The sequence below is a fragment of the Carcharodon carcharias genome, chromosome 1 (genome assembly GCF_017639515.1).
Source record: "Carcharodon carcharias isolate sCarCar2 chromosome 1, sCarCar2.pri, whole genome shotgun sequence".
NCBI lineage: Eukaryota > Metazoa > Chordata > Chondrichthyes > Lamniformes > Lamnidae > Carcharodon > Carcharodon carcharias.
The window spans coordinates 249,259,092-249,271,238 of NC_054467.1; the positions used below are offsets into that span (position 1 = coordinate 249,259,092).

Sequence of the window (12,147 nt, forward strand, 5' to 3'; positions counted from 1 at the left end):
ACCTCAATTTACGAAGTCCAAGATCCCATATGCTTTGCTAACCACCCTCTCAATATCTACTGCCACCTTCAAAGATCAATAAACATGCATCCCCAGGTACTTCTGTTCCTGCACATTCTTTAGAACTATGCCGTTGAGTCCATATTGCCTCTCCCTTATCCCTTCTGCCAAAATGAACCCCCTCGCACTTCCTTATATTAAATTCCATCTGCCACTGGTCTGCCCATTCTGCTAGCCTGTCTATGTACTGTTGCTGTTAACTAGTCATCCTCACCGTTTGCCACACCTCCAAGTTTGTGGTATCATCAGCAAATTTTGAAAACCTAATCTGTAATCAGTGATCCAAGGCGTTTAAATATAGCAAAAAAAAAAAAACCGGTGGACCTAGCACTTACCCTTGGGGAACACCACTGTCTACCAGCATCCAGTCCGAAAAACCGTCATCTACCACAATTTGATGCTTTCTGTTCTTAAGCCAATTTTTTATCCAATTGGATACTGACCCTCCTACTACATAAGCCTCAATTTTGTTAACCAGCCTTTTATGTGGTACCCTGTCAAAAATCTTCTTAAGAATGCATATCAATCTGTTATGTCATCAAAAAACTCAGTTAGTTTAGTCCAGGATGATGTCTTTTACAAATTCATGCTGGCTATCCTTAACCCCTCCGAGTGCCTGTTTATTTTTCCCCAATTAAGGATACCAAAACTTTATCCATCACTAATGTTAGAATCACTGGCCTGTAATTGCTTGGACTATCCTTACATCTGTTCTTGAATAAGGGTGACACGTTTGCCTCTGAAGAAGCTGGGAACCGTCCAGGACAAAGCAGCCCGCTTGATTGGCACCCCATCCACAAAATTTCACTCCCTCCACCACCACCACACAGCAGCAGCAGTGTGTACCATCTATGAGATGCACTGCAGGAACTCACCAAGGCTCCTTAGGCAGCACCTTCAAAACCCACGACCAGTACCATCTAGAAGGACAAGGGCAGCAGACACATGGGGACACCACCAGCTGGAGGTTCCCCTCCAAGTCACTCACCGCTGTTCCTTCACTGTCGCTGGGTCAAAATCCTGGAACTCCCCTCCCTAACAGCACTGTGGGTGTACCTACACCACATGGACTGCAGCGGTTCAAGAAGGCAGCTCACCACCACCTTCTTAAGGGCAACTAGGGATGGGCAATAAAAGCGAAGCCCACATCCCGTGAATGAATAAAATAAAAACTCTCAAATCCCCTGGCATCCAGGGAAAATTGAAAGTTTAAGGCAAGCCCTTCCACTATCTCCACCCCCACTTCCTTTAGCAACCTAGGTTTCAAGCCATCTGGGCCAGATGAGTTATCTACCTTAATCATAGCCAACCTTCCCAGTACCTCTCCCCTTTCAATTATCATGCTATCCATTGCCTCCACTATCTCCACTTATACCGATATTTTGTCAGATTCCTCCTAATAAACACTGATACAAAGAATTCATTAAGTATTCTAGCCTTGCCCTGTATGTCTCAACATAGATCACCCTCTTTGTCCCCAACAGGACCCATTCCACCTCTTAATACCCACATACAAATTATATGCTGGTAAAAGATTGTTGGTTCCATTTTATGCTGACTGCTACTCCAGTTTCACATTCTCTCATTGCCAGTCTTATTTTCCACTTCACCTCCCCTCTCAACCTATTGGGTTTGACCTGGTTTTCATTTGAATAGTTCACCTGGCATATATCAAACACCCTCCTTTTTTTTGCTTCATCATAATCCCCATCTCCCTTATCATCCAAGGAGCCCTGTTTTTGGCTCCCTTACCTTTTGCCTTTGTGGGAATGTACCCAGCCTGTACCTGGAGCACCTCTTATAGATCACCCATTGTTCTGTTACAGTGTTTCCTGTCAGGCCCTGGTTCCATTTTATCCTGGCTGGAACCCTTCACATTAAAATTAGCCCTCTTCCAATTTAGAAGTTCTATACTAGATTGTTCCTTGCTCTCTTCCGTTACTAATCTAACCTATGATACAATGGTCACTCTGCCCAAGTGTTCCCCCGAAGACATTTAGTCCACTTGGCCCACCCCATTTCCCAGCAACAGATCCGGCAATGTCTCCTTTTCGGCTGGGCTCAGAACATACTGATCAAGGAAGTTCTCTTGGGAGTGGTGGTGAGCTAAGAATTTGCGTATGTACATTCAGCCCCCTTTTGATTTATGAGTCATTCTATTTAAAAATAACCCAGCAGACAAGCTTTGGTCTTAAGTATGATAAAGGTTAGTTTATTATAAAGATGGCTGATGAAAGTTATTTAGGTAAAAGTAATAAAGTTATGAACTAAATACAGATACAAAGCTTAAAATGCAGAAAAAGTAAAAGAGATACTTGAGATTTCAGATCGGTCTCAGAAGTAGCTCACCACCACCTCCTCGAGGGCAACTAGGGATGGGCAATAAATGTTGGCCCAACCAACGAAGCCTACATCCCGTGAATGAATTTTTAAAAAAGTCTCAGTTGGATATAATTGCACACCTGTTGCTTGAGTTCCTTTTTTTCAAAGTGAAGGGTTGAAACTTGAGGTTTGATTTAGCAGCTGCAATGGCTTCTGTAGTTGAAGAGTTGGAGTTTGCTTTTGCAAGTGGACTCAAGAAGCAGAACAGGCCCTGGGCGTGAGTGAAGCCTCCTGCTTTCACTTTTACAGTCCTGCAGATGGTGGCACTTGATTGCCTGAGGTAGTACAACAGTCCGATAGCTGTTTCTGGAAGCCTTCCTCAGTCTCTCCCTGTTGAGAAGCAGTTTCTGTTTCAAAGTGCCTCCCCAATGATGTTTAAGATGGTTCTTCCTTTATGCGGTTTCCAGCCATTCCTTATGGTATGAAACCCAAAGATGGCTGCTCCCAAGCTGACAAATCATGTTTCTTAGGTATTAGGAATGGGCCAATCAAACAGCCTCTCTCCTACCCACAATTCAGCTTTACATTAAGGTCCTTATCAGTTAATTGTCTTTGTTCTGAAAGGTGGCCAGCAAGTGGAAGGATATCATTTACATTTGTGAAACACTCATTTGAATTTCAAAATGTCTTTTGTGATCCTTCTTGAGATAAGCAGTTTGATAAGGGTTTAAACCAACACCGAAAGGTGCCAAATAGTCTGCCCATACATCCCTTTTCTGAACAAAGGCTTTTTAAAAGTTTCTCTTTTTAGCAAACACGTGTTTTTCAAGCAGTTGTCCTTAAACATCTATAACATCTTAACAACACGTTCATGATACTTACAGTGAGGTGGAAGATCAGCCATGATCTAATTGAATGATGGAGCAAGCTCGGGGAGCTGAATGGCCTCCTTCTGCCCTGTTTCCTATGTCCCTAGGTTCTTTTGTTTTTCCTTAGCCTTTGTTCTAACATTATCCCAATCGATATTTAGGTAATCAAAGTCCACCAACTCAGTATCGACACTCTTATTACTTTTGCACATCACAGTGATTTCCCTACAGATTTGTTCCTCTATCCCTCTCTCAGTATATGGAGGCCTATAAAACACCCCAGGTAGTGTGATCTTAACCTTTTTGCTTTTCAACTTTAACCAAATGGACTCTGTTCTTGCCCCTCAAAGACATCCCCTCTTTCCAGTACTGCAGTGCCTTCACCAATGTTAACTGACAATGCACCTCCTTTTTTTCCCCCTGCTCTATCATTTCTGAATATTTTGGCTGAAATTTTATCAAACTGACAGGCATCTTACCCGCCACTCAGAGAACCAACTCGGGAATTGGCGTAGTATCATGGTGGAAGCCTAATGGAATCAAGTTCCCTTCTGGCACTTAATTGGCCATCATCAGGTCCTTCCCCATGAATAGAGTCCCTGGCAGCAGAAGTCCAGTGCCCGCTGGGAGCTGCTGGCCAATTGGAGGCTGGCAGCTCATCATCACCACCAGTAACAGCGGAAGAAGTGGCTTCTGGGAGCACTGCACCCACCTGAGGCCCAGGGTCATGGGGCAACCCCAGGCCACAGGGGAGCAAAGGCAGGATGGAGGGTTGGGGAATGGAAGTCCTGGGGTGGGGGGGGAAGGGGAGTTGGAGGCAAGGGCAGGACACTGTGGCTTCCAGAAGCCACACCCCTCCCCTTACCGCACTGCCAGATGCCAGGTCCCCCAGTCGAGCACAAAGTGCCTGACCACAACGTCCCCCACTACATACCCCCACCGGAAACTACTGGCAAACCCTACAGGTTTTGCTGGGTAGCTTTCTGAAGGTGCAGGAGTCCAGTGAGGCCTTGATTTAACCCTCGAGTGACCACTAAATTGTGTTGGGCTCAGACATAACAGGTTGTCAGTTAGCTCATTAATGAGCTTAACTGACGTCCCATTTCTGCTGTTCTGGAATCCCACTTTTCTTTTCGCATGGTGTAGAAAAGGCCCTTCGGCCCATCGAGTCTGCACCGACATGTGAGAAACACCTGACCTACTGACCTAATCCCATTTGCCAGCACTTGGCCTGTAGCCTTGAATGTTATGACGTGCCAAGTGCTCATGCAGGTACTTGTTAAAGGGTGTGAGGCAACCCGCCTCTACCACCCTCCCAGGCAGCACATTCCAGACCATCACCTCACATCCGCCCCTAAACCTCCTGGCCCTCACCTTGAACTTATGCCTCCATGTGACTGACCCTTCAACTAAGGGGAACAGCTGCTCCCTATCCACCCTGTCCATGCCCACTTCAGTTGCTCTGCCTTCTGTCGTAATGGGGAGATGTTTTCTCGATGTCTGGAGGCTGACAGGGGGCCTCCCATGGTTAAGTGACACCAGCCAGCATGGTTGCTGCCACGGTGGGCTGCAAAAAAATCCAGCCCTTAATGTCCTTGTACACTAAGTGCCCAGCGCTCACCATTTCTTAGCCACGTTTCTGTTATTACTGCCACATCACATCACAGCTGCCGCCACTTCTCTCCCCAAAATGTGTGATCAGTGGCCTGTTTAAAGTCTCTTTACTGTGTTAACGTGCAGTCAACATTCTACGTCCCTAATGCTGCCCATACCTCCTTCATACACATGAGATTATCGACATCTATTGACTTTTATTTTAAATTGCAGAGCTGATGGCAACATCTGTTCAGATTATCATTAGCATGCGAGGGCTCACTGTCATGACTCGCATGGCATTCTGAGTGGCTGCTGCTCTTATTAGGGGCACTCACAAAGCACTGGCTTGTCATATCGACGCAGGCCAGCTCTTCGTGAATATAGGGACACCATCTAACAGTGACTGAGGAAATAAATAAATAACTCAGCCACCCCGCTTGACACGGATGTGTTAGGAAAGCCGAAATGGTGGAAGACAAAGAAAACACGATCAGGAATTGACTGCCTTGACTGTTCATGTTACACTGCATCACATTTCAGAAATGTCTCACAACACGTTGCAAGAATAGGTTAAGGGGAGATTTAATGGAGATATCCAAAATGATTAGAGGTTTTGATAGAGTAGACAAGCAGAAGCTCTTTCTACTGGAATGAGGGTCAGCAAATCCTAGATTTAAAATGAATGGCAAAAGTGCTGTGGGGAAATCAGGAGAGTTTTTACTTTTATGCAGTGTGTTATTTTCTTCCCTTTATTCTTTCGTGGGATGTGGGCATCGCTGGCAAGGCCAGCATATTTTGGCCTCCCTTAATTGCCCTTGGACATTTCAGAGGGCAGTTAAGAGTCAATCACACTGCTGTGGGGCTGGAGTCACATGTAGGCCAGACTGGAAAAGGATGGCAGATTTCCTTCACTAAAGGGTGGGTTTTTATAACAATCAGTGATAGTTGTCATGGTCGTTACTGAGATGAGCTTTACATTGCAGATCCAGATTTATTAATTGAATTTAAATTCCACCAGCTGCTGTGGTGAGATTTGAACTCAAGTTCCAAGAGCATTGGAGTAATGCTCTGGGGACTTGGGTTGAATCCCACCGTGGCAGATGGTGGAATTTGAATTCAATTAAAATCTGGAAGTAAAAGTCTAATGATGACCATGAAACCATTGTCGATTGTTGTCGAAACCCACCTGGTTCACTCATGTGCTTTAAAGGAAGGAAATCTTCAGTCCTTACCTGGCTTGGCCTATATGTGACTCACAGCAATGCTGTTGACTCTTAAATGCCCTCTGAATGAGGGCAGTTAGGGATGGGCAATAGGTGCTGGCTTAGCCAGTGACACCCACGTCCCTTGAATGAATAAAAAATTAGCCTGGGGTCCCTGGATTACTAGCCCAGTGATTGCCACTGTTATGCTCTGGGATATACTGCCAGAGGATAACTGAAATAGGTACAATGGCAATATTTAAAGAGGAATTGCATATAGTTTAAAAGGGAAGGTTTACAGGGCTGTGGGGGAAAGAACAGGGGAGTGGAATGATCTGTCTTCTTGAACAGCTGCAGTCCATGTGATGTACGTACTTTTAACTAGCAGTTTGGTACAGCTGAGTGGCTTGCTAGGCCATTTCAAATCAAGGTTAGCAGCATTTCAAAACCCTGGCTCTTTCAGAAAGCCAGCACAGACATGATGGACTGAATGGCCTCTGTCTCTGCTAGTTGATTGTATGACTCTATGTTAATGGATTAGACTTCAGATGTTCAATGACATTACCATTACTGCTATCAACATCATGGAGGTGACCATTGATCAGAAACTGAACTGGTCAAGCCACATCAATACTGTGGCTACAAGACCAGGTCAAAGGCTAGGAATCCTGCGGTGAGTAACGCACCTCCTGACTCCCCAGAACCTGGCCACTATCTACAAGGCGTAAGTCAGGAGAGTGATGGAATACTCCCCATTTGCCTGGATGAGTGCAGCTCCAACAGCACTCAAGAAGCTTGATACTGTCCAGGACAAAGCAGCCCACTTGATTGGCATCCGATCCACATTCATTCCCTCCACCGATGCACAGTGGCAGCAGTGTGTACCATCTACAAAATGCACTGCAGGAATTCACCAAGGCTCCTTAGGCAGCACCTTTCAAATGCATGACCACTACCATCTAGAAGGACAAAGGCAGCAGACAAATCCTGGAACTCTCTCCCTAACAGCACAGCACCACATGGATTGCAGAGGTTCAAGAAGGCAGCTCATCACCAAGTTCTCAAGAGCAATTAGAAATGGGCAATAAATGGTGGCCTAGCCAGCGATGCCCACACTCCATGAATGAATTTTGTAAAAATTTGCAATAAAAACTGACGTGTACCTGATATTATTACAGGCTTCTTGCTCATCTTATGACCTATATCCTCTTTAAGACTTTCTGTTTAAGTGCTTGCACAGGTGAACTGACCATTTTTTTTCACCCACTTTAACCCTTGCGCTCCCACAATGTTCAAGCTTGAAAATTCAACAGTGGCCAATCCAACTTAACCCTATCGTGTCTTATGCACATTCTCACAGCATAACTATAGTCATAACATGCAGCCAAAATGAATCAGTTACATCATCATTTCAGGCTTTTCAGTCCATATTACAATGCTGACTACACTTCAAGTAGGTAATTCATTGGTTGTAAAGCCCTATAGAAAACCCTGATCTGATGAGAGTGCTAAAAAATTCAAGCACTTTGTATTTGTTAATTTGGATTGAACAGCATTATTGGCACATCCCTCAAGGATCCTATGGAGAGATGACATAATGAGATGTGGGCGTCACTGACAAATCCAGCATTTATTGTCCATTTTCAGTTAGCCTTGAGAAGGCAGTGATGATCTGTCTTCTTGAACTGCTGCAGTCCATGTGGTGTACATATTTTTAACTAGCAGTTTGGTGCAGCTGAGTGGCTTGCTAGGCCATCTTAGAGGTGAGTTAAGTGTCAACCACAGTCTGTGAGTCTGGAGTCACATTTAGGCCAGACTGGGTAAGAACAGCAAATTTCTTTCCCTGAAGGACACTAATATACCAGATGGGTTTTTATGATAGTCCAGTAGTTTCATGATCATTACTGAGACCTGCTTTTTATTCTAGCTTTGTTTAATTCGTTGAGTTTAAATTCCCCAGATACTGTGGTGGGAGTTGAACTTATCTCTCTGGAGCAATAGTCCAGGTTTCTGGATTAATAGGCTCTTCAGCTCAACTATTCCTTGGGGTAGAGTTCCACATTCTCACCTCACAATGGGTTAGAAAGCCTCTTCTGAACCCCTTATGTTATATCAATGCTACAATCGGATAGCTAGTAACGATACTTCATCCTTGGCCTTTCATGTTTCCCTTTGGCATTGTCTAATATTGCCTTATAAACCTGATATCCACTTCCTCCTAGGTAGGAACAGCCACAGCTTTACAGCCTGGCTGCTGAATTTACATTCTGAGATAACTCAACTCTGCAGAAGGGACCATGCCGACTGCTAACCCTGATTTGTGTGAAATATTACATAGCTCCACTAATGGTACAAGCGCTAAGGGACACAGATATAAGATTTTTGGCAAGAGATGCAGGGGGAATATGAGGGAGAACTTTTTCTTACACAGCGAGTGGTAATGACCTGGAACTTGCTGCCTACACCGGGGTAGAAGCAGAGACAATCAATGATTTCAAAAGGAAATTAGATGAACGTTCGAAGGAAATAAGCTTGCAGGGCTTTGGGGCTAGAGGAAGGAATGAGACTAACTGGGTTACTCCATGCGGCATAGACCCAATGGGTTGAATGGCCTCCTTCTGTGCCATAGCATTTATGGCTCTATGAATCTCAATATTGGAGGGTAAAGGAATTTATTTGATGTTTTAAGAAGGTAGTATTTGTAAGGAGTGCAAAGTATTGGATTTGAACCTAGACTTGCCATCATCCTTTCACAGAATGTCGAGCTATTCTGTTACCGGTAATGACGACTACACTGAAAGACCTGATTCAGAAAGGAGATGAGGAGGAGGCTTGTGTTGAACTGCTTAGCAACATCCTGGAGGTTCTCTACAGACAGAACGTGGTATGTATGGTACGGACAGCAGAAGCTGTAATTGCGGAGCCTGGGGATGGAAGAGGCTTCCAAATTTCAGAGCATTCAGTATGGTGAAGACTAAGCCTACAGCATTGCATAGTATCTACAGCATGGAAACAGACCATTTGGCCCAAATGGCTTATGCTCTGCATGGGCCCCCTACCACTCTTGTTCCATGTTGGCCCCCATATACCTCTATTCACCAAGATAAAGGCAGCTCTGAATAAAAGTCATACGGACTCGAAACGTTAACTCTGTCTTTCTCTCCACAGATGTTGTCAGACCTGCTGAGTTTTTCCAGCATTTTTTTGTTTTTGTTACCTCTATTCCCTTATGGAAGCATCAAGCCTCCTATTAAATGCTCCATGCTATCTACTTGAACCAGTTCCACTCTCCGTGCAAAGAAATCTCTCCTCAACTCTCTACACAAATTGTTCATGTTATTTATACCCCCTTGATCTGGACTCACCCACAAGAGGTTGAATTTTCCCAAGGTCCACCCTATTGACCCATTTCATAATTATAATAATCTGTGATGAAAGTGTTGCTATGGCCAGTTGATTAGGAAATCAGGGCATGCTGCCGGTAACCTAGAAGGTCAGGTTTATCACAAAGTCTTCTTGAATGCAAAAAAAGTAACAGGGGCCCAGCTACATCAGGTAAGAGAGAAGAGATTACTACATAGGGTAGACAGTTAGACATATCGGACAATGTCCCAAAACACTTCACCAGGGAGAAGAGGAAAGGGAATGGACACTGAGCCACGTTGGAGGTGTTAGGAGAGGCGGCCATGATCTTGTTCAAGAAAATGGGTATACGGAGGCCTTTAAGGAAGGAGGGAGAAGTAAGAGAGGTAAGGGTTTAGGGAGGGAGTCCCTCAGAGCTCGGCAGCCATTTCTGCCACTAAACATGTTGTGAGGGGAGGGGACTGATTATGAGAGGAATTATAGGGCTGGAGGAGGCTGCAGAGATAGGGTGTACCAAGGTCATGGAGGATTTGAAGGTCACAGAATCACATAATGGTTACAGCGTAGAAGGAGACCATTCTGCCCATCGTGTTTCTGTGATTCTCTGAAGGAACAATTCACCTAGCACCACACTCTCCCCCTTCTCTTTGTAGCTATGCACATTCTTCCTTTTCAGATAACAATCCAATTCCCTCTTGAATGCCTCAACTGAAGCTACCTCCACCACACTGTCAGGCAGTGCATTTCAGATCCTAAACACTTGCTGCCTGAAAGAATTTTTCTTTACGTCACCTTTTTCCAATTACATAAAATCCGTCCCCTCTGATTCTCAGTCCTACCACCAACAGGAACAGTTTCTCCCTATCTACTCTGTCCAGACCTCTCATGATTTTAAATACCTCTATCAAACCTCCTCTCAACCTTTACTCCTCCATGGAGAATAGTCCCAGCTTCTCCAATCTATCTTCATAACTGACTTCCTCATTTCTAGGACCATTGCCATGAACCTTTTCTGCAGTCTCTCTAATGCCTTCACATCCTTCCTAAAGTGTGGCATCCTGAACTGGACATAATGCTCCAGTTGAGGCCAAATCAAGTTTAATATAACCTTTTTTTTCATTCTTTCCCATGATATGAGCATCGCTATCTTGGCCAGCATTTACTGCCCAACCCTACTTGCCATTGAGAAGGTGGTTGTGAGCTGCTTTTTGAACCGCTGCCGTCCATGTGGTGTTGGTACACCCACAGTGCTGTTAGAGAGGGAGTTCCAGGACTTAGTGCGAGCGACAGTGAAGGAACGGTGATATTTTCCAAGTCAGGATGGTGGTGTTGTTCCCATGCATCTGCTGCCCTTATCCATCTAGATGGTAGAGTCCACAGGTTTGGAAGGTATAGGAACCTTGGTGAGTTTCTGCAGTGCATCTTGTATACGCTGCTGCCATTGTGCTTTGGTCGTGGAGGGAATGAATGTTTGTGGATGGGGTACCAATCAAATGGGCTGCTTTGTCCTGGATGGTGTTGAGCTTCTTGAGTGTTGATGGAGCTGCACTCATCCAGGCAAGTGGGGAGTATTCCATTGCACTCCTGACTTCTGCCTTGTAGATGGTTTACAGGCTTTGGAGAGTCGGGAGGCAAGTTAGTCATCATGACAGCATCCAGCCGGAGTGGTGGTCACTGCTGGGACTACACGCGGTCCTGGTGAAAAGGAGCCAGGACTCAGAGTTAAGGCTGGCGGGCTCTGGCACGAGGGGTTGGTGGAGGGGGGATGGGGGGGGGGGGGGGGGGGGGGGGGTGCTGTTTTGAGAGGCCAGGAGGGAGGGTAAAGAGGGAAGAATGAACTCGGGGTGAGAGTTGGGGGATGGTGTGGGGAGTTGGGGTGGGGGCGGTGCCTCCAATGGGCCCAGAGGATGCTCAAAGAAGGTAACACCCCCGTCCCCGTACTTGCCCAACTGCAATCTAAAGCTGCTGGGAGTCCCGTGTGGCATGGGCTTCACCCCAGCCGCGGAAAATTCCAGATATTAATTGGCCAAATAAGGGTCTCAATCTGTCAAGGGTGGCCAGGCTGTCCAACGTCTTCCCACCTCCTGCAAAATTTTAGAGAGGCCAGTGGACGGGAGGGTGGGTAGGTGGCGGGAAGGCATCTGCTGGATTTTTCAACCCCGCGACGCACCCCCCCGCCCCCATTACCCCAAAACCTCTTGAAAGCTGCCACCGGGGGAGCATAAAACCCAGCCCGAGGATTCGGAAAAGGATGACGGATTAAAACTTCATAGCAGAGAGAGAGAAGTTGGCCTACTGAAAGAGCTAGCCTTTTGATCTCAGTCCTTGATCCTTTCTCCATACTTTCTAATCTTTCCTTCTGTAAGATATTTTTCCAGCTCCACATTCAAAGCTGCCGTAGACTTTGCTTTGCCCTCCAGCTGACTGGCCGACCAGTGTTCTCTGTCCTACCTTCAGCACAAAGAAATTCACACAATTCCTTCTTTCATTCTTTAGCTGTTGATCTTATATGATGGCCTTTAGTTACTAACCCATAGATCTGTGGAAATGGCTCTTTTTTTTCCCCGACTTACCTTATCAAAACTCCTCATAACGCCTCTTTCATAGAGTTATGGAGTCATTATGGCACAGAAAATAAGACCATTAAGCTCTTCAAGTCCATGTTAGCTCTCTAGAGAGCGATCCAATCAGCCTTATCTCCCTGCTTTACCCCCCAGAGCCCTGCATTTCCTTCA

The 12,147-nt window shown here is 45.5% G+C and overlaps 1 protein-coding gene across 1 annotated transcript in view; it reads left to right on the forward strand.

Moving 5' to 3' along the window:
- The window catches only part of LOC121278030 (dedicator of cytokinesis protein 2-like), a 1,199,266-nt gene that overhangs the window by 407,692 nt on the left and 779,427 nt on the right, over nucleotides 1-12,147 (forward strand). The window contains exon 26 of the mRNA XM_041188048.1: nucleotides 8,806-8,933. Within this exon, the coding sequence (XP_041043982.1) occupies nucleotides 8,806-8,933 (128 nt within the window). The remainder of the gene's footprint in view (nucleotides 1-8,805; nucleotides 8,934-12,147) is intronic.